General features: G+C 30.7%; 4 protein-coding genes and 1 long non-coding RNA gene across 5 annotated transcripts; 2 read left to right on the forward strand and 3 right to left on the reverse strand.

Moving 5' to 3' along the window:
* Positions 1 to 376: 376 nt before the first annotated feature.
* On the reverse strand, positions 377 to 1,447 carry LOC137831785 (calmodulin-like protein 8). The gene is made up of 4 exons (XM_068639594.1): positions 1,287 to 1,447; positions 980 to 1,137; positions 757 to 837; positions 377 to 661 (listed from the first exon to the last, which is right to left on the reverse strand). The coding sequence occupies exons 1-4, from the start codon at positions 1,360 to 1,362 to the stop codon at positions 527 to 529; spliced, it is 450 nt and encodes a 149-aa protein (XP_068495695.1). The 5' UTR covers positions 1,363 to 1,447; the 3' UTR covers positions 377 to 526.
* Positions 1,448 to 4,657: 3,210 nt separating this feature from the next.
* Positions 4,658 to 7,125, reverse strand: LOC137831788 (probable aldo-keto reductase 1). The gene is made up of 7 exons (XM_068639597.1): positions 6,946 to 7,125; positions 6,675 to 6,842; positions 6,378 to 6,581; positions 6,108 to 6,280; positions 5,307 to 5,403; positions 5,081 to 5,234; positions 4,658 to 4,963 (listed from the first exon to the last, which is right to left on the reverse strand). Exons 1-7 carry the CDS (start codon positions 6,988 to 6,990, stop codon positions 4,785 to 4,787), a joined length of 1,020 nt encoding a protein of 339 aa, XP_068495698.1. The 5' UTR covers positions 6,991 to 7,125; the 3' UTR covers positions 4,658 to 4,784.
* Positions 7,126 to 11,722: 4,597 nt separating this feature from the next.
* Positions 11,723 to 13,472, forward strand: LOC137831787 (ammonium transporter 2 member 4-like). Its single transcript, XM_068639596.1, has 3 exons — positions 11,723 to 12,310; positions 12,443 to 12,728; positions 12,817 to 13,472. Exons 1-3 carry the CDS (start codon positions 11,723 to 11,725, stop codon positions 13,374 to 13,376), a joined length of 1,434 nt encoding a protein of 477 aa, XP_068495697.1. The 3' UTR covers positions 13,377 to 13,472.
* A 3,413-nt stretch (positions 13,473 to 16,885) lies between these two features.
* On the forward strand, positions 16,886 to 20,146 carry LOC137831789 (uncharacterized). Its single transcript, XM_068639598.1, has 4 exons — positions 16,886 to 17,168; positions 17,766 to 17,960; positions 19,233 to 19,414; positions 19,647 to 20,146. Exons 1-4 carry the CDS (start codon positions 16,886 to 16,888, stop codon positions 19,983 to 19,985), a joined length of 999 nt encoding a protein of 332 aa, XP_068495699.1. The 3' UTR covers positions 19,986 to 20,146.
* On the reverse strand, positions 16,989 to 19,709 carry LOC137831790 (uncharacterized). The gene is made up of 2 exons (XR_011084480.1): positions 19,586 to 19,709; positions 16,989 to 17,239 (listed from the first exon to the last, which is right to left on the reverse strand). It is a non-coding gene; the product is annotated as an uncharacterized lncRNA (long non-coding RNA).
* Positions 20,147 to 21,981: the final 1,835 nt, after the last annotated feature.

Genomic DNA, 21,981 nt, shown 5'->3' on the forward strand with positions numbered 1-21,981 from the left:
TCCTATAGGTCGTGAACAACCAACTTCAAGTAATGATACGACCGCAATCAACATGACAAAAATTATGGTCCGAAAAGGTTTCCCGATGTAAAAAATACATCTAGTAGACGTTCCCATTAATTCAACTTTGATTAGTGAAATGAATTATTTCTATTATTATTATAAATATATTAAAAATCATATGTGAAATATAATTTTGGAATTTACAAACATTTAAATTAGTGGTTTTTGTAATAAAGTTATAAAGAAAAATCAAATTATATAATAAATTTAAAAAAAAATCAAAATGTGAAAACTTGTTTCATTAGTTGAAATCTAGAGGAGTTCACTTGTTGAATAAAAATTCCATCCTTAATCTTGCGTGACAAGTGTAGAATGACTTTAAAGTTGTATAGCATCTTGTCAATTTTATTCTCAAATTTATTAGGCAGGCAAAAACAAAGAAAAAAATGCATTTAAAGTCCAGGAATTAATACTAACCAAACATAAAAATATATTTAATTGTGTGTATTTTTCATTGATGTGATTATGCAGCCAACATCATCCTCACAAACTCTTCATAATCAACGAGGCCGTCACCATCTAAATCAGCCTCTTTCACCATTTGTGCCACTTCTTCCTCAGTCACCTTCTCTCCAATAGTTCTCATTACAGACCTCAACTGCACCCACACACATACACATTAACCCATTTTATTCAACAATTTAAATTAATTAACAAACACTCATAATTCTCCCATCAAATCAACAATTTAACCTCACTGGCTGATATATAACCATCTTGATCTTTGTCAAACACTCTGAAAGCTTCCTTCAGTTCCTCTTCTGCTTCACTTTCCTTCTCCCAATAATACAATACAATCAGCATGCATGATTCAAGGCTAGTTCATTTGTAATATGCATCTAAATCATGATTCAAGACTACAGTGTATGAAAATAAAGTTTTTTGAACTATGAGCATGTAATTTGTTTTGATGCACCTTCATTTTTCTGGCCATGAGATTCAAGAATTCTCCGAATTCTATGGTTCCGTTGCAGTCTGTATCCACTTCACTCATCATGATCTGCAACTCCTCCAGCGTTGGATTCTCATCTAGTGATCTGATCGCAGTGCCTAATTCTTCGATGTTTATGCAGCCTTTAACAGAACAGACATGGAATGAAGTGTATATAATCAAGAAAATTAAGAGAAAAATTCAGCAATGAAAAGAAAACTAAAAGTATTATATATGAGTAACTGGTTTTAATCAAGTAACCCAGAAACAGACTTAAAGAACACATACTTACCATCTCCATCTTTGTCAAAGAGACAAAAGGCCTCCAAAAACTCACCAATTTGTTCTTCCCTCAAGGTCTCCTTCATCCTCACTTTCTACAATAATACACAAATACCTAATTAACCTTCACCACAATACAAGCTCATTGCTCATATTATGCAGAGACGAGAGAGCATTCATGTCATATATATATATATATATATATATATATATATATATATATATTGTCTCTTTCAATTATTTATTTTTGAGGAAGATTCTACATGTTGGTATACACTTATTTTTGAGTTGTCTCAGTAAAACATAAAAGGAAAAAAATAAATAAAAAATAGAGAAATAATATATATACGCATAATACAAATATAAAAATAATGGAAAAACGAAATAAGATGATTGTATACATAAATTTAATAACTAAACTGAAAAAATGTGGTCGTTTTGACTAACTAGAGTCCATGTATTTGAACTGGACTGTTCAATTTGGTTTTCGTAAGAAAGAAGGTCAAGAATGTACCTAAGTTTGTAAACAACAATTAAATCATACGTACGACGTATAAGCGTTGAACTTCTTTTACACACACGTATCAAACGACTTACGACATATACATTCACATTTTATGAATAAAATTGTTTATTTAAATTTTGTATAATATAAAATATTATTAGAACAAGAGAATATTTTAAAAATGTTAATCAATAAATTAACTATCACTAAAATTGATGAATATTATATATAGTTATCATATTAAAATAACCATATATATTATTTTTGTAATTTTTTAAAGTATGTTAAAAACCTAAATATATAAAACACAATAAGTTGTATCTAATTAAAAAATCGTTTACTTCTTTTTGTTTATATGATGTTCGGGTAATTTAGAGTTTTGGTGAAATTAATTTCTTTTTGTCTGTAAAAATTGAAGATATAAAGGAAATTGTTATAACCACAAATTAATAAATATGGTTAGATTGTATACTTAAATTAATTTTATTTATATACTTAGATTAAGATATATATTTTGCTTAAAATATGAAAATTAATTTTTCAACTTTAAGACAAACAAGTAATTTATAGTGAACAAAATATAATGAAATTAAAGTGGAGAAATGTGAGTTGTAGCATTCGGAAATTAACATAAGAAGTTGACCAAAAGGCAGGGAAAGTGGAAAAATGAATTGTACCCACAAAAATTAATGACACTCCTTAAGAGTATTATTAATACAGAAATTATTTTGATAAAAATACTCAATTATCTTTTTAACAAATTCAATTTTATTAGAAAAGTTAAAATATAAATTTATATTATTATTTAAGCAGGAGAAAAACAAATAAGACAATATAAAAAAATCATTAATTAGAAACCAATTTTAGAGACAAAAAATAATTAATTGGTATAGTGACCAAATTAGAGACCATTTTGAAAACTAAATTTTTTTTTATTTCTAAATTAATTTTTATTATTATTAAATAGTTTTTAAATTGGTATTTAATTAGTTAACAACTTTTTTCTACCAAATTTAGAATATAAATAATTAGTAATTAAAACTTTGATAATTAATTATATACAAATTTAAAAATCATTTAATAATAATATAAATTAATTTAAAAATTAAAATTATTTTTAATCCGTAAATAATATCTAATTTAATCAGTATAATAATTAATTATTTATTTTATAAAATAAATTTCTATTTAAATTTTTCTCAATAGCGAGAGCATTGTCAAGTTTAGTTGTGAAAAAGTCATGGAGAAGGGGAAAATTAGTCCTTAAAAAGTGGGGGATTTGATGGTTGGCGTATTCTATAAGTTTAGTTTTAGCCATAGACTTTAAAGGCACACGATGTCGTTTCATGTAGGTTACTTTCTTCTAAATAAACATTCAATCAATGCCAGTACCTTTTTTCAAACTCAGATTTCTTACTTTCTTGGCCAAATCAATTTCAGTCAAACTTTTGGAAAAACATATTTTATCCTCTTTTTTTCGTAAATAATTATTGATTATATCAGTCGTTTGAATATTAATTATTGATTATTTTTTTTGTAAATTTCAGTCGTTTCAAGTATTAATTATTGATTGTTTTACTGTATCCTACTTTTTTTCGTAAATAATTATAAAAATATTGATTGTTTATGGCGGTAAATATGAATATGCAGATACATGTATTCCAACAATTGACTTTGATTTTTATTCAGTCATTATAGCGTGTCTTTACCGGGATTTGGATAACCTATGTTTTAAAAAAATGACATATAGTTTGTCTATCATCGATCTGCATCAAAAATTTATTTGACTGACAAACTTATTATAAAAAATTTAAAAGACAAATGATCTATGGTATTATTCGCAGAAATAAATTCCATTAATAATTACAAATTTATAAAATTATTATGTAATATATATATATATATTAATTAGTATATTGATAAAATTCAGTAATATTTTGTAACAAAATAAACGATTATGCACTTTAATATCATATTTTTTCAAAAATTTATTAACATATTTTTTTATAAAGTGAATATGAACGATTTATTATGTATTAATTTTATAATTATAGGAGAAGATAGAGATAAAAGAGTTAAAGAAAAATTAAAAATTAAAAATAAGATGAAAAAATAAAATTAAAACATTGAAAATTTATCCGAACTCACTCAAATAATATCATTCCAAAGGACTCGCCTCTTAAAACAACTTATTAGTTTTAATTCATTAAACTTATCATAAAAATAGTCGTATAACATGTTAATATATATATATATATTAAATTCATAAAAAAATATAACATGTTAAAATTTTATTTTATAACATTATCCATAAACAAAATATAAGGTTATTTTTTAATAATTTTATAAATTTGACATTTTATGGTGAACATACTTAATAAATATATATATAATAACATATTTAACATAAAAATATTATGAAAAAATTATTTTTTATTATTTGTTGGTTTAGTTTTAAAATACCTTTTGAATCATTAAAATTCTGAAAATATAGAATGGCCTAAATATATGTAAGGGAAGTTATAAGATCATGTCACAAAAACTCATCTATTATTGCCATTATTCACCTACCAAAGAAACGAATTCAAGTAGGTACATTTTCTAATTAATTAGTCTTTAGTTAATTAAAAAAATTATGTAATACAATAAGCCGTACCCATGTTTATGTATTGGTGTAACCATCAACGAGCATTAGCCTTGTCGGAGGGTGAAATGAATGGCGGTCCAGTTATGTTATTTAAGTACATAACTAAATTTAGTCTAGTCCTTTTATGAAGAGTTCTAGCTTTTTTTTATGTGATTATTTTTTTTCACATAATCATAAAAGATGCATAAATATAAATATTTTTTTATTACTTTTAGTTGTAGGATGTCCAGAACTATGATGAATTTATTGGCTTGATCAAACAGTCTCGTAATTCAACAGCATGTGCATAATTAAGAACACAACAAGTTTTGCATAAGTTTTACGATTGTGAGGGATTCAAGGAGATTAGAAACCAGTTACGCTTTTGGTGGGGTATTAGCAGACTCCCATGAACATCTAGAAAATGTTTCATTAGTCCGATTCCCTGCCACCTCAGATATTGGTACAGCGTTTGTTATATCCTCTAAGTCATCTTTGCTGAGCTTCACTTCCAGTGAACCAATATTACTATCAAGATTTTTTATCTTGGTTGTTCCTACAACACATAACAATTACAGAAAGTTAATTCACAGGAAAAACACAATTCATATTATGAGCTCATTTCCAAACAAAATGCATTTTCAAATTTGATTCAGGTACAACAAATGCTCACCGGGGATGGGTACCACATCATCTCCTTGACCAAGAATCCATGCGAGAGCAAGTTGTGAAGCTGTATGTCCGTGCTTCTCTGCCAACTTTTCAATCCTAGAATATAAGATTTTGTTCTTCTCTAAGTTCTCCCCTTGGAACCTTGGTAGGAATGCCTGCGGAAAGAAATGTTGGTGAACAATGAACAAGTTCAACTGTCACCAGAAGGATAAGAATTAAGCCCATACCTGAAAACCGTTTTCAGGTAAACTTTCTGTGACAGCCTTGCCACCAAAAAATCCATTCCCAAGGGGACTATATGGCACTATTCCGATTCCAAGCTCCCTGTCAGTGTTGTCACCAAAGTCATATAATCAAGATTCACGAAGGAAGTGAAAGAAATAACTTGGTCGAGTGTACACAAAGTAGAAGGGTTGCAATCGAAGCAACTGAAGCTATTTGATCAAAAGTTTATCTGTAGAAAATAAACAAATTTCTTCGATTGAAAGAAATTGGTTCCTAACCATTCATGTTTTCTATAATTGATAATTTATATGCGAAGGTTATAATATAATAATCTGAATGGCTGGATAATGAACTACACACGGTGCAGTTCAACTGTACAAGACATTTGTTCAAAGATGTCACAGAATAAACTACGGTATGTAGCTGCCTTTTCTGAAACCATTAGAGATATATAACCATAAACCAAATGATTCAACAAACAATTTTGAATTTGTCTCAAAATATTAATAGACTGCAAAACAAAGAGACCAAATAAAGGCTGTAGAAACCAGATAGGAATCCTCAGTTACATAGAATAATTAAAGTTAGTGACTAAGAGGCTGAGATAATTAGAAAAGAATGCTGCTTGTAAACAAGAAAAACAAGAAAAAGGTTTGAGGGAAAGATTTTATCCTGTGATTGAAGAGGGAATTCAGATTGTTACGGGAGAGTTCAGGTCTCTCGAAAGTCCTAGGAGTCATTTGTACATTTTTCTGCTAATAGGAGCTTTTCTCTCTACAATCAGAGACACAATGGAGAAGTACCTGCAAAGTGGAATAATATCTTGCTCAATTTCACGAGTCCAGAGAGACCACTCCATTTGCACACAAGTGATGGGATGAACTGCATGTGCCCTCCTAATTGTGTCAGGGCTGGCTTCTGACAATCCTATGTACCTTATCTTCCCCTCTTGCACCAGCTTTTTGAGCTCACCCATCTGTCATTCAAAGAAAACCCAACACCATATAAATCACAGAGTCACCACATGAATCTCACATCAAGAAGTCGAAAAAAGTGTTTGATGGCACACTCACAGTGTCCTCGATTGGTACAGAGGTGTCAACACGGTGCTGATAATACAGATCAATGTAGCTCACACCAAGGCGTTGGAGGCTTCCCTCGCAACAGGATCGAACGTATTCAGGAGAACCGTTCACTATCACATTATCCGAAACCTTTTTGACAACCCCAAACTTGGTGGCAATCTGAATTTGATCACGAGGGAGTTCCCTGAGCGCCTGAGAGTTTATCAAAATCTGATGTTAGTTTACACTGTCGATTGTTATTTGATAAAGTGAAACAGACATGTTAAAAGTGTTAAGGTTGTTAACCTTTCCGACCAAAACTTCATTGACATGTGGTCCATAAATATCTGAAGTATCAAAGAAAGTGATCCCTTTGCTGAAAGCGTATTTGATCAAAGAGATGCCAAATTCTTCAGGAACAGGATCATTGTAAACTCCACTTAGGCCCATACACCCAAATCCTAACTTAGAAACCTTATAAAGAAAATGAATGGAACAAGACAAGGAAGACAGCAGATGAGAAGGAGTATTTGAGAGAAGCATATCAAATAAAAAATTCAACAACACAAAAACTAACCTCCAGGCCTTGGCTTCCAAGCTTCACTCGAGGAATATCTGCCATGTTTTCTGTTCCTCTGCAAATTTCTCTACAAATGTTCCAACTCACTCTCTTTCTTCTATTAGTCTTCACCTGCAAGTGCCGTGGGGTTGATGAACCTGACTCCTTTTATCAACATCAACTTGTTTGTAGAAAACTGTGTTGTCAAATAATTAGACAAATCATTGTTATACGTGTGAAACATTGACTGCACCATTACCTGGCACAACGCAACAAAAAGTAATTACCCACCAACTTGAATTCCTAAATAATTTCCCTATTATTTATATATATAAATAATTATAAAATCATAACTAATATTTATAAATAATAATAAATATATTACTAATATATGCATACTATTTACATTATAAAACTAATAATATTAATTATATTAATAGTATTAACAATATTAGTGATATAAATAATATAAATAATATGAATAATATTAATACTATTTATAATATATAATATCTAATAATTTATATATATAGGAGATTTTTTATTTAATTGTTCTTAATTTTTTATTTTTTTATCTTTATATTAATATTTAATTTTATTATTATATTATTGGTATTGCGTCATTTCTTATTTTTTTAAATATATTAAAATAATTATCAAAAACAGTTTTGAATGTAGAACCATTTTTTTAATTTAATTTTTTAAAATATATCTTCATGTTTTCAATTTTCAAGGAGATCTTTGCTTTCCAATTTGAATTTTTTAGATTTTATCACCATTTTTTTTTCTTAGTTCTTTCTCACCTTATCTCTCTTATTTCTCAAATCTCTTAAAACACAATAACATGACTCTCATTCCTTGTGTGGGATTCTCATGTAGGTCTCTCATACTCTTTGGGTCTCTCATACGTTCGAATACACATAAATCTATATTTTATTTAAATTAATATAAATATACAAACAATAATAGTAAAAATAAAAAATATGTGGATGCGCTTCCTTCTAGTATTAATAATATTTAATAATATTAATAATATTAATAAATAATATTAATAATATTGATAATATTATTAATATTATTAATTAATGATATTTAATAATATTATTATAATAATTAATAATGTTATTAATTTGAATAATAATATAAATGATATTAAATATATTAGTAATATTAATAATGTTTATATTAATATTAATAATCATACTACTTTATACCTATATATAAAGGGGATTCCCTATTATAACCATTTTTTGGTGTACACAATTTTTTTTTGATTCTACCCTTATTTAATATATGTCTTTTTATTAATACAATGGATTGTCATTTCATATAATTACTTAAAAAAATATTTAATTCTTTAAATTAATATTAATGTACAGTTTTTATATTACTCCTCTAGGCTTCCCTTAATTCCTCATTTTAAGGCAACAAAGAGAGCATACTCTTGCACATTTCCACACCAAATCTCACTTATAAAATAAAATAACCTCTACTTTCAATTACTCTCTACACTCTATTTTTTTACTTCTCAATTTCGACTCATCCAAAATTATTTCTGTATATATGCTACATTTCTATTATCGTGAAAATTGAGTAAAAGAAGAAAATGTGGATAGACAGACGTAATTGCGCCTGTTTTTCCACCAGTAAATATAATAATAATTATAACATGATAATCAAAATTGTTTAATGTAATGGTTAAAGTTTCTTTGATCATCCAAAGAACTTGAGTTCGAGTTCCACCTTTATTTCTAATATTAATTATAATTATAATAATATATATAATAATTGTTAATGTGAATAATAATCCTAAAAATAACATAAATAATATTTGTAAATAATAATTAAAAATTTAAAAATAAAAGATGCCGAATGAATTATTAAGTTGGTGGATGGTGGTGTAATAACGTATGCATAATATAATTATGCATCCATCATTGACTTAAATATTTAAGAGCCAAATGAACAATCATTAACGTGTCTTATAGTAAAGAAAGAAAGAAAAACTTGAGTGCACATTGGGATACCTAAAAAAATTAATGAGCAAACACTCACCTCAAGGTGTATGTTACATTATTCATTGTTTTTTGTTACATCACACAGCAAACTAGAAACTTGAACCGACCAAACATTCACCAATCATGGAGAGGCCATAATTGAATTGGATTCATTAAATTCAACTCGCATATTCAAATACTCGTACTATGGATTTTGCATACTATGACCAACGTCTATTTCATTACTTAAATATTTAATAACATGGCATAATATTAAACACTGATACAATAGAAGTACCAAATGATCTACCACCCTTAATCAATTTTCCTTCTCCCAACCATACTTAGCAGATATATTCTTAACGAAATTTTTGCTAATTCATTATCATCATTCGAAATTCTAAACCCTAAATCTTAACGTCTAATTAGATAAACCTACGCCTATAGTTATAAGAAAATAAGAATATAAGAAAATAAGAATGAAAAAGAATGAATTTTTTTACATTTATTTCTATTTGGTTCACTTATATGCCGATAAAGTTTATAGTGGTCAAAATGAATTTTTTTTTATCAACAAAGAATAAAATTAAATTAAGAGGGATACAAAAGGGTATCTCAACCCTTTTACAGTGGTTAACACATGACTACATAGACCTGCCCTATAAGTTTCAAGTTAGGTAATATATAACTTACGAGTTGGGCTTCTAGAACTGAATATAGTTAGGGTATATAACTTATAAGTTCCATTTTAGATTCAAAGTTATACTTTTAAAGAGTTGAGGTTTGTTAGGTATTAAAATTATAAGTTAGGTCTTTATAAATTAAAGATTTTAGATTTCTCAGTTATTAAATTATAAGTTGGCCTTTTAGAGTTATAAGGGTTTGAGCTTGCTAGTTAGGATTCTAGCTTTAAAGAAAAAATAAAAATTATAATAATGTAGTATGACAGTGTTTTAAATTTGTTAATATAATAAATTTGAAATCCTATAAAAAAAATTAAGAATCATTTAAGTTAATAATCAACTATCTGGTTTAGAGTTTAGGGTAATAGGCTATGGAAAAGTCTCTGGGTCTCAATTGTTTGGTGTATATGGAAGCATAGAAACAAGGTTATTTTTAACCAAGCAAAGGTAGACGCAGAGGAAATATTCACTTTGGCACAAGTACAATCTTGGGTATGGTTGAAACATAAAGAAAGAAAAGTTACTTTCTCTTTTTCTGATTGGATTGTATCACCTTTAACTTGTATTAACATGGTAACAAAATAATTTAGATTGCTGCAAAGTGAGTAACTATTTTGGTCAATACGTAAGGCATGTGAGGCTGTGAGGTGTCAACAAAATAGTTTTAATTATTAACACGTATTGATATGGCATGTTTTCTGTATCTGTGAATTAGTTGAGAGGTGTGGAAGGTAGTTTTTCTTGTTGCAGGTAAACCAGGAATGGAGCATAATAACATGCATCTTAGGAGAAAGTAGAGGGAAAGCTTTTGAAAGATTTTATGGGAGTTTGGTGGTTGATGGTCCTGGAGGCAAGGTTTAAGTAACTATACACTGTGGTTCAATAAATACAGTGTGGAGTATGACGTAAGTTGGGCTTGTAAGCTGCTGGTTAATGTATGCAAAGCTGTAGAGGAGGAGTAGTAGTAGTGTACGTGTTCTCGCTTTTTCATTAAGCTGCAGTTTTTTGGCGTTTTGTGTTTGGACTAGAACGTGGAGGACTTGTTTCAAGCAGCTGAAGCATAGGTTCGATTGAATATATAGGTAGTGGTAAGGTGGTCCGTTTTAAGCGTGCCAATCATTCTTTGTATTTGTATTTCTGCATGATTGTGAAGGCTTAAGTTCTTTTGGGGACATGTAGGATGGGGCTGAGATTTTGCCCAGCAGCTGTTACAATTCTCACCTCTGTTTTTTACTTTTCTTTGTTTTTAAAGTTGTTTGTTAAGTTGTTGTATAAGGTTGGGACATTCCGTATCCATTTTAATTTTATTTATTTATTTTTTGTTAAAAAAAATTAGCTGGTTTACACCGATATTTTTTTTGTAAAGACTGTTTTACAATTTGATACTGTTGTTACTTGATTATTTTTCATAAAAAAGAGAATAAATTTGAATGGCAGCAAACATGAGTTGTATAGCTTTCATTTATGATATATGTTCCTTAAAAAACTATAACATCATATAATTTGTCTTGTATATGAGAGAAAATTGAAAATATGAACGAGATAATAAATATAAAAAAATAATAACAAATTTTATTTGATTTAAATGACTTTTTTTTTCAGTATATATAAGATGAAACAAAACCCTGGTACGAATTCGTATCTACCTCTTTTCTGTTTGTTCTCTCTCTTTCTTTATAACTCTTGTTGTCTTCTTCCTCTTTCTTTCTTATGCTCTTTTATTTTCTGTATTAAAATATGGTCAGTTAATCTCTGAGAAAAATGTGGTATTGTTCTAAAACAATGCGGATTTTACAGTATAATTATTTGCTACCGATTTTCGATTACAATACATCATCCAAAATTAAAGATGGTGCATGCCGCGAAGCATATACGATGAATGAATGAATAAAGAAAAAATATTTTTCCTTGTCCACCATCAAAGCCGGCTTCATAATGTCTCATACTCTCATCTCATCCAAGTCAACAAAATGACAAAGCGATGTGATTATTGTTTACGTAAACACTCCCAAAAGATTCATTCTATAAAACCACCAAATAAACTTGAGCATCATAGAGCCTTGGCATTGCGCACCCAAATCTAGAGGCAAAGACATAGGAGCTATAGGGTCATCGATGGAGTTTCCTCCGAACCTTTTGCCAGACGAGGCGAGCCCAGAATGGTTAAACAAAGGAGACAATGCGTGGCAGTTAATGGCAGCGACGGTGGTGGGTCTCCAAAGCATTCCAGGGCTGGTTATTCTCTACGGAAGCCTTGTGAAAAAAACATGGGCCGTTAACTCCGCTTTCATGGCCTTCTACGCATTCCCGGCGGTTCTTCTCTGCTGGGTGGGGTGGGGTTTCCGCATGTCATTCGGCCAGAAAATGGTGTTCTTCTTGGGGAAACCAGGGGTGGCGCTGGACCAGGACTTTCTTCTTGGGAAAGCGTTTCTGGGGCTCTTTCCCACCGCTACCATGGTGTTTTTTCAGGGCGTGTTTGCGGGGATTACTTTGATCCTCATAGCTGGGGCGTTACTCGGGAGAATGAACATCCGTGCATGGATGCTGTTTGTTCCTCTTTGGCTTACTTGTTCCTACACAGTCACCGCGTTTAGCATTTGGTGCCCCGAAGGGTGGTTGGCGCAGCTTGGGGTTATTGATTTCTCTGGAGGTTATGTTATCCACCTCTCTGCCGGAGTAGCAGGTTACACTGCAGCTTATTGGGTGGGTCTGCATTTCCTCTTACTCAACTTTCTCCATTTTGTAGTTTTTTAAAAAAAATTAAACTTTTTGAAATATGCATTTATTTACGATGAAGAAGAATCTAAGACTAAGGTATACGAGGTTGTTGAATAGGTGGGTCCGAGATGTGAGAAGGAGAGAGAAAGGTTTCCATCAAACAACATGATAGTAGGGCTTGCAGGCGCAGGCCTGCTGTGGATGGGTTGGAGTGGGTTCAACGGTGGAGGGCCGTTTGCGGTGAGCACGGTGGCGTCTCTGGCCGTCCTTAACACACACGTGTGTGCTGCTGCTAGCATCATGATGTGGGTTCTACTTGACACTTTCTACTTTGGTAAGCCCACCGTGTTCGGAGCCATACAAGGCATGATCACGGGCCTCGTTTGCATCACACCTGCCGCAGGTACACACACGCATGAACCTTTTTTCCTAAACCTTTTTTAAGGTTTTTCTTCCTTCAAACTTCCACCAACATATGTGAAGTGAAACAGGAGTTGTACAGGGGTGGGCAGTGATCTTGATGGGTTTGATCTCGGGAAGCGTTCCCTGGTACACAATGATGATCCTCCATGACAAGGTACCTTTCTTGAACCAAATCGACGACCCCATGGCGGTGTTCCACACCCACGCCGTCGCCGGTGCTCTCGGCGGCATCCTCACCGGCCTCTTCGCCGTCCCTAAACTGTGCCGTCTCTTCTACATGGTCCCCGATTGGGAAAAATACATTGGCCTGGCCTATGGCCTCCAGAATGGTGCAACTGGAGCGGGTTTAAGACAAATGGGCATCCAAGTGGGGGCCATAGTTTTCGTGATCATCTTCAACTTCGTTACGACAAGCTTGATTTGCTTGCTGGTGGGAGCCATTGTACCTCTGAGGCTTCACACCGATGCGCTGCAAATGGGTGACAAGGCAGTGCATGGGGAAGAGGCTTTCGCTTTGAATGCTGACCCTGCCAAGTTTGAGAGCCTCAACCACAACAAAATTTACGATACACAAGACTTTTCCTTCGTTAGAGAGCCAAGAGCATTGACTCAACTTCAAATGGTATAAGTCAAGAAAAAAAGAAAATGTTAACTCATGCATGTTTTGTTTCAATACGTTGTCTTGGATGGCGCAATCACCTTTCTACATCTTGAATTATCCACCAATTTGGAACTCTATCCTACCAATTTTGGCTCATCTTCCTGCTCACTAAAATTCGTGTTTCCCAATTTAAATTCGCGTTCATTGTTAACGAATGAGGCTTGGTAGTTGCAGAGAAAATTTGAAGCTGATTTTGACTTCATACTAAAGGAAATTAATTAGTGATAAGGATTTTAGCGCTATGAAACTTATGGAATGCTACGTGTTACTGTTCCAATGAAGAATGATTTCCATTTTTTTTCTCCACTTAAAATGGTAATGTTTATCCACTTGTTGATTCTAGTTTAGACAGCTATCGCTAAAAAAATCAGAAAGAAAGAAGGAGGTAGATAAAAGAAACAAGAGAAATAAAGGGAAAATAAAAATGTTTTGGTTTAGTTTAAGAAAAGTATAAGAAGTTAAACTCATTTGGATAAAATTCTAAAACATTATGTCAATTTATTTTTTAAATTCAAAATATTGAAATACAAAGATACTCAAATTTTCTCGCAAAGACTCTAAACTATTTGTAATGCCTTTTTTTTATAGTTTTATATAAAAAAAAATCTCTTAAAAAAAAATATTGAGAGAACTCTTCAATAACAACAAATTCTTTTGATCTTAATTAATTATTGGTTTTAATATGACTATATATCTAACATCGCATAATCACTTATAATATAATCTTTCTTTTTAGTAAGCAATCCTAGATTTTTTAATCATTTTTTTATAAATCTTTGTGTTTTAGTCTTGAGTAGTTGGGTCTCATAACTCAAGTTTAGCTAAGAGTAATTGCGATTCAAATAATACTCAAATGTTTAGCTAACTTTGTTTCAAATAATATTTTATCATAGTTAGGAGTGGCTAGATTTCAAACAATAATTTATATTATTTGGGAGTGATTGTTGGAGATCCCACATCGACTAGAGATTAGAGCCTTTGATTGTATATAAGTGGGTGCAAACCTCATCCCATTGAGCCGGTTTTATAGGGTTGAGTTAGGCTTAAAGTCCATTTCGTAATAGTGATTGTGATCTAAATAATATTTGTTCTTAGTAAGAAGTGGTTGGGTTCAAATAGTATTTACTTTGTAACTTGTAGTGTTAGTGTGTCTTAGTGGATCGTTGATATGTTAATTAACAATGAAATGTAGTCTCAGTTATGAGACAAACCAAATTAAACTATAATGTGTATAAAAATCTCAACCTTAGACATTTTATATTGTATGTTATTTATTTAGAACTATTCTAAGAGTAAGAGATTTGTGAAAACTCTTTTTTCAGGTTTTTAAATAGTTCGTTTTATTTGTCCATTTGAAGTTGTGCCTAACATAGTTCATAGCAAATTGTGTCATAGTGCGTCTTTCCAACATTAAACTTCGTCTGTTTTTATTCTTGAAAAGATTTTACGAAATCTTGAAACATAGTTTGCATCTATCTTGTGTTTTGACATAATGCTTAAGTAAATGGAATTTGTTGCTACATAAAGCACTATTTCTCAACTGTCTAATAGGTTGATCAAGCGATAAAACACATCATTTAAGCCTTACCTTAAAGTTTAAGCAATAGAAATGTCAAAAAATTCTCCTTCTTTTGTGGTTTCTTAGTTTCATAAAGCTATATTGCTAGAACAATGGTAAAATTTAAGCAATAAAAACTAGTGGTGATTATCTTCCTAGAGGTTGGACATTCAAATGCTTGTTGTGACATTGAAGTTAGGAAGATATTAGACAATTTTTCTCTCCTCTGAAGTTGTTATCACATAAGTGATGTGAAGTATCACAAAGTATTTTCATATTTAGTGTGTGAAGATAATTCATTTAGTGAGAGTGTCTCACTCAAATAAATATGTATATTCTATAATAACATTATTGAATTATAGTTGATGTTATTACTTGAATATATATATATATATATATATATATATATATATATATATATAAACATGTAAAGTTATTAAGTTGAGATATATGAAATATATGAATATATGATAAATAGTTATACATGATATTATTTATTGAATTTTAAAAAATTAATAACTGTTGTATTAGACTTTTAAAAATAAGTGCTATAACCATCTCTTATATAAAAAAAATTGAAATTGATTTTAACTCTTGGTACATGATAAAACATACCAATAAAATACATCTTAGAATAATAAATTGTCCTAATAAATTTTATATCTTTAAATTATTATGGAATGAGAATGATGATAACTCGCAAATGATCTTATTTATTATTATAAACTCACTATTATACTTATTGTTGTTTCTAATTATTATAACAAATTATGTTACCTACAATAACAATTATTGTAGATAGAGTTAAACATTTATATTTTTTTCTGTTTTAAAAATAATATATATAATTTTTTTGGGACGTTATACAATATATTAATTGTCTAGAAAATGGGAATAATTAACCATTTAATTAAGAAAAAAATTAAAAGTAGTTCAATAGAAGTTTTTAATAGAATTAAAATTTTATTTCGATGATATACACAATAAAAATTTCCTTTAAATATTAGTATGAATTTCAAAATAAAACTTCACTTCTAATTAAAAAAGAATTAAAACAAAAACTATAAAACTGTTTAAGTTTACCACTAATTCTTGAGTCATTTTGGTATAGACTGATCCACCAGAAAAATAACTCCTTTATTATAGGGTAAACGGAATATTTATGATAATTAATTGCAAATGTATATTCAACGTTTTCTTTAACTTTAAAGTGATTGCGTATTTGTAATGAGTTGATTCAGATATTTTTTTCATTGCGCACTTAAAAATTGAAATTAGTTGATTCAGAGAGAAAAAAACGTCTCATGACAAGTAAACACGATTCTTATGTCACTGTTTTAATTAAGAAATTAAATATATGCGTGTCTCCTAGTTCAGTTCAAACGCGTATTACCGGTGGAATGGAACTCCCAAATATATAATCAAATTCTTTTTTAACTAAATATTGATTTCTTTTCATTTCTGATTCACGACTTTTATTTAATTATTCTAAAAACATTTCATAATTTTGTAAAATAATTTTAAAATTTTGAAATATAATATCAAGAAATCGATGGATTCTGATAGAATTTTAAAGAAAAACGTAAACAAAACAACTCGACTACTTAAGTAAAATTAACATTTTTACTTATTACATTTATTACATAACTGTGATAAATAGTTATGATAATATATTAAATAAGTAAATTTTACATTTAATATTTATTTTGTTAACTGACTTTAACGTGGCTGCTGCATATATTATTTATTATAATAATTTCCTTATATACGAAAAGTATAAAATGTAGAATTTTATTTTTGTTGTTAGGTGGAAAAGGGTTGATAGCATTCGATTTGGTTCAATCTGATTTCAGAGAAAGACAGAGACGCGTAGCAAGAAATAGTTGAAGTATTCTTCACTCCAACCGAAGAGTCGAAAATGTCAGACGCAGCATTGCAGGTACTGGACGGAACGCAACTGAGAGGTCTCGATCTGTCCTTAGGCGACGGTTCGTTCACCGGAGCTGCCATACTTGACATTGCTCATTCCCGCGCCTTTTCTTCCCTCCTTCGTCTCTCATTACCCGATTCTGTCAAAGCCTCTGCTCTCACGCGCCTCCGCGCACCTGACGCTGACGCCTTCCGCTCCGCCGTCTACGCCGCCGACAAGGCATCCGATGTTCTCAGAGACTACATCACCGCCATCGCCGATGAACTCAAAGGTTTATTATCTTCTTCTGCTCACGAACTGTAGGTAAACTTGTGCGTGCGATCGACCTCTTCACGCTGAAAACTGAAAAAACAATAAACAAAATAGTAATTGTGAAGATTAACCTTTTTCTCTCAGGAGGAAGGGATGTTACTTAGTTTTTTCACTGACTGATGATCGATTGAGTGCGTAATTTTTAGTATCTAGATCCGTGGCCTGGATGCTTATTCTCTTTTTGCATTCATATGGAGTATGTCTGAATTGATTTTGTTGGTTTGTTGGGTTGAAATCACAGAGTCTTCTTATTTTCTTCACTAATTCTCGTGCGCGATTGCTTAGATCTCCCCCTGTTGTTGTTGTTGTGTTTTTCGGTTGCTGGCCGCTGAAAAGACTGAAATAGGTCGAGTACAGAGAAAATAATGCCGCCAAGCAGAAAATTCTTGAGTTCCCTGTTTGATCGAATTTGACTGAAACGTGACTTGGATAATAGTGTTGTTGCATTTGTAGAACTTGTGGATTAGTTTTCGTGTTATGTTTTTACGAGCAAACAATCGGTTCTGAAAATCCTTACAAGAAAAACGAATGCTGTTTTACATTTGTGTGTATGCAGATAATCCTCTTGTTGTGTCAATCTTGGATGGAAGTACTCTCCGTTTGTTATTAAAGGATGAGGATGACTTCGCCATGTTAGCAGAAAGTCTATTTACCGAATTAGATGATGAAGACGAGGGGAAAATCAGCAAGAGTGAAATTCGGAATGCTCTTATCCAGATGGGAGTTGAGATGGGTGTTCCTCCTTTCTCAGGTTAATTTTACTTTTTAGTTTGAGGATTTTTTTCGTTTTGCCCTTTATTTTGGTTTTTGATTTTTGATTTCAGGGGAATCAACTATTGTATAGTACCTTATAACTATTTTTCTGTGTAATTTTGTATGTTCATCTCGTATTCTCATCACTATCAATGATCTTTTTTTATGATCCTCACTGTTAGATGTAAAGTATGAGACACTTGATTGACTCCTATTTTATCTCGGTTAATATGCTCTTTTGGCATTGTCCTCTTTAGTGAAAGCATCGTCTCAAATCCGATTATTAATTTAGACATGTCGAAATCAAAAGATATAACATGTTTTATCCATGGAAATTTTTTCCTTGCATGAACATTGAGTTTCTCCTCTATCTGGGTTCCGCATTTTTTTCTTTTGCTCCTGAGATTTACTTTGATCGGCTTTATGTTAGATTGATAAAGGCAAGAATTATGATTGTATATGGCAATCTAGTGTTTTTTTGGTGGATTTGTTGTGGAAGAACATTTTTCTCAACGGAGTTGCAATTTTCAAAAGGAAATCCTCCAACTGGCATAAGGTTACAAAAATGTAATATCTAGGAAAAGATGAAAGATTTTAGTTTGCCATGATTAGTCCCCTTGGGCATGTATAAAATTTTATCCTTGCTTAGAACTGGCCGAGTTCAGTGTTTCTATAGTTTGCATCACAGTAACAGACTTTTAGAATGGTTGATGTAATGAATTCCGAAAGTGAATTAAAATTATGATGGGTATTTTGATCTAACATTTCATTTGTGGATAAGCAACTGCCAAAGTGTATAGCTGATCAAGGCTAGGATAGGACACCAAATACTTATCCCTTGGATTTTTATAATCGGGTACTGACTTCTACAGTTCTATTTTTGGGCCTCAATTAAGGAGGCTTTAACTTCCTCACAGGCCACATGTTATCCAACATGGTTTTAACCTTTTATACCTACGATGGTGATTGTTATCTGTGTTAATGTCTTGTCTTCCATTTGCCAATGTAGAATTTAGCTTGATTTGTAGTAGGTATATCTATGTTCTTTGGCTTTGGAAATTCTTAGATTATGATTCTATTAATCGTAGATAATGTGTTAGAATGCACACATTTATATCCATTTAAAGGAATTATAAAGTATATTTTCCATTGTTTGAAACTGGCCACAACATTGTGCTGTTATTACGATATCTAGGATTTATTTAATATGTTTGTCAGCACTATATACATGGGGTCGGACAATACTGACCTTTTTAGCATAAATGAACAGAATTTCCAAAGCTAAATGATTTGTTGAGAAAACATGGGGCGGATGGAGAAGAAAAATTGGGCCAGGCACAGTTTGCACAGCTTCTGCAGTCTGTGATGCAAGATCTAGAGGAGGAACTTTCGAAAGAGAATGTTGTTGTTATCCGGAATATTCAAGTACTTAATGGCTCTAAGCTAAGACAGGTATCTTTCATATATTATTTAAAAATACTATGTTTCAATTTTTTTTCCAATATATGTATAGATTCTCACCATACTATCTTCATTTTTCAAATTGAAGACTGATCATCCTTTTAGTTTATAAAAAATAAATCATCATCATTGAAATGCATAAAAACTCATTAAAGCGTGTACCTATTCCCCACCATCCAGCACACTCTTATGTAAACAACTTTCATTGTGGACATTGCTGTAGTTATTAGCCAATGAACAGGAATTGAACACCATAGTGGAGAAGGTATTTCGGGAAAAAGTGGATGCAAGGGATGGCTCAAGTAGCACCGAAATAATAAGGAGCTACCTAGAGAAAAACGCAAAGGAATTGGGTCTACCGCTACTTCAAGCTGAGGTGGCAGCTGTTCTTCTTTATGACGGTGTCTTTGATGATGTAATAACAAAAGAAAAAGATGGTGACGAATTAGATAAAGAAAAGCTGGCCAAACTTGTGAAGGATATACTCCAAAAATTCGCAGAGCAACTTGAGGCTAATCCTGTGCAACAGGACTTGTCATATGTTGAAGATGAGTTGAGCTAAAGGACCACATTTCATATGTAATGTTTGAAACTTTGCCTCATTACAGAACATTTGGGATTCGCACCCCTTCCCCCTATGGCAGCCAAACTTCAGCAATATATATATGTATACTGTATAATGATTTTTACTTAATGTGAATTGTGGGGGTGCCTTAAATAACATGCTCATGGGCCTTTTAACCGATGCAGGTAATTTTCTTTCAAAATTATTTGATTGATGTAAAATTTTAAATGAAGGTAAGTGGTGATTATATCTGTGCTGACAACGCCAACTTCAAACATAAAAAAAAATTGCATGAATCAAGGAGAAATGAAAAAAAAATGTTTTATTTTTATTAAGATATAAACCTGTAATTGACATTTAACACTTTAATGTTTTTAAATAAAAGCAATTGCCTATACGACTTAAAATATTAATGGCAGTAGTAAACAGGAGAAAAAGTCACGAATAAAGGAGCAAATAAATTATATAATTTATGAATTATTTAAACTCAGTAGATATTCAATAAACTTGTGTTGATAAAAAAAACAATTATGTATAACATTATTTAGGTCAAAGAGAGAATGGGAGGATAAAATTTTCTTATTTGGTTTGAAGGGGAGGATTCTTTTCTGGACCTGTAAATGGATAGAAAGAAAAAATTTGAAGTATTATACTCATCTATTCATTAATATTAATGGAGGAGAGGTAGGTAAAAAAACAAAATCAATCCTATATTTAATATCCAACCACCAATATTTCGCATAAAAACCAAAAAAAAAAATGCTTAGATTTGTTCTCCAATTAAATGAGAAATTACTTTACTAGTATATCATGCGATAATATTTAATGAACTATTTTATCATGCAGATTTCTTAAAATGAAACTCTCATTCTTACTAGGAAAAAACATAAATTCTAAATTTTGTCTAAACCAAAGTTAAAAGTTTCACTTAATCTTTTGCATAATAATCAATCTCTTGAATAAATTGTATCTTTTATAAAAATGTGATTGTTTAAAAAATATCATCAATTATAAGTTATCCTTCTCAGTTTAATAAATAGTATATAAGATAAGTTAATGTGTTAAGTTATTTGAAAGTCTAATCCCTTCGCATACACAGTCACTCAGAATAAAAATAACAAATATATCATTGATAAAAGAGGTTAAACACAATTAAATTAAATAAAATATCTAACAACATTTTTAAGTTCTATATCACTAAAATTAAAATTTTAAAACATACATAAATAAAGGAACATCTTTCACCACACATAACATTGTAGTAAGATTAAATTTCAAAGTTTAAAAGAAAAATGTTCCTTTTACAACTATATATTCAAATAAATCTATTTATAACTTTTCAAAATTTATTCCCTTATTCACTTTTTGTTAAAGTTATTTATTTTTATTTTTATTCATTTTTTGTTAAAAAATATTTCTTCTTTTATTTTGTTTTTGGCTAATTGATCTTGTGGAAGAAAGAGAATGAGATGGAAAAAAAGTGAGGGATTAGGACCTGGAGATGAAAGTGGGTGGTCCCAACAAATTTATAGCTATAGACAAAATGAAAACTGAAAAGTAATTTTAGCGTGCTTGTGCTTCACGTTATAGGACTGATTCCTAGGTCCCAATGTTTACCCCAAACGTTGACCCCTCACAAATGCGTCATTTCCGACAACATCATCACAAAATGTTCACTACTTTGCTGTTCTTACATTCCAAAGCACAAAGGAAGTTTTTAAGAGTGTTTCTTCAGTCACGTGAAATTTTCGTATTTTCTAAGTTTTTTTTTATATTTGTAATTAGTTTTTGGATTAATAATTTAGAAATCTTTTTTCAATTAGTTTTCGAATTATATAATTTGAAAATATTTTTTAACTTATGTAATTCAGAATTAGTTTTCGAATTATATAATTTGAAAATATTTTTTAACTTATGTAATTCAGAAGTTTTTTTTCAAATGCGTATCCAGATTATATAATCTAGAAACTAGTACTTGGAATGGCACAAGAAA

The sequence above is a fragment of the Phaseolus vulgaris genome, chromosome 6 (genome assembly GCF_000499845.2).
Source record: "Phaseolus vulgaris cultivar G19833 chromosome 6, P. vulgaris v2.0, whole genome shotgun sequence".
NCBI lineage: Eukaryota > Viridiplantae > Streptophyta > Magnoliopsida > Fabales > Fabaceae > Phaseolus > Phaseolus vulgaris.

Excerpts from the sequence above, each read along its gene's own strand:
- LOC137831785 (XM_068639594.1), bottom strand. The coding sequence starts at position 1,362 with ATGAAGGAGACCTTGAGGGAAGAACAAATTGGTGAGTTTTTGGAGGCC. Across the intron at positions 1,138-1,286 it reads CTTTGACAAAGATGGAGATG|GCTGCATAAACATCGAAGAA; the intron begins GTAAGTATGTGT and ends GTTCTGTTAAAG. Across the intron at positions 662-756 it reads GTTATATATCAGCCAGTGAG|TTGAGGTCTGTAATGAGAAC; the intron begins GTTAAATTGTTG and ends GTGTGGGTGCAG.
- LOC137831788 (XM_068639597.1), bottom strand. The coding sequence starts at position 6,990 with ATGGCAGATATTCCTCGAGTGAAGCTTGGAAGCCAAGGCCTGGAG. Across the intron at positions 6,843-6,945 it reads TTGGAAGCCAAGGCCTGGAG|GTTTCTAAGTTAGGATTTGG; the intron begins GTTAGTTTTTGT and ends TTTCTTTATAAG. Across the intron at positions 6,281-6,377 it reads CTGTACCAATCGAGGACACT|ATGGGTGAGCTCAAAAAGCT; the intron begins GTGAGTGTGCCA and ends TTTGAATGACAG.
- LOC137831787 (XM_068639596.1), top strand. The coding sequence starts at position 11,723 with ATGGAGTTTCCTCCGAACCTTTTGCCAGACGAGGCGAGCCCAGAATGG. Across the intron at positions 12,311-12,442 it reads GTTACACTGCAGCTTATTGG|GTGGGTCCGAGATGTGAGAA; the intron begins GTGGGTCTGCAT and ends GTTGTTGAATAG. Across the intron at positions 12,729-12,816 it reads TTGCATCACACCTGCCGCAG|GAGTTGTACAGGGGTGGGCA; the intron begins GTACACACACGC and ends GAAGTGAAACAG.
- LOC137831789 (XM_068639598.1), top strand. The coding sequence starts at position 16,886 with ATGTCAGACGCAGCATTGCAGGTACTGGACGGAACGCAACTGAGAGGT. Across the intron at positions 17,169-17,765 it reads CATCGCCGATGAACTCAAAG|ATAATCCTCTTGTTGTGTCA; the intron begins GTTTATTATCTT and ends GTGTGTATGCAG. Across the intron at positions 17,961-19,232 it reads GGGTGTTCCTCCTTTCTCAG|AATTTCCAAAGCTAAATGAT; the intron begins GTTAATTTTACT and ends ATAAATGAACAG.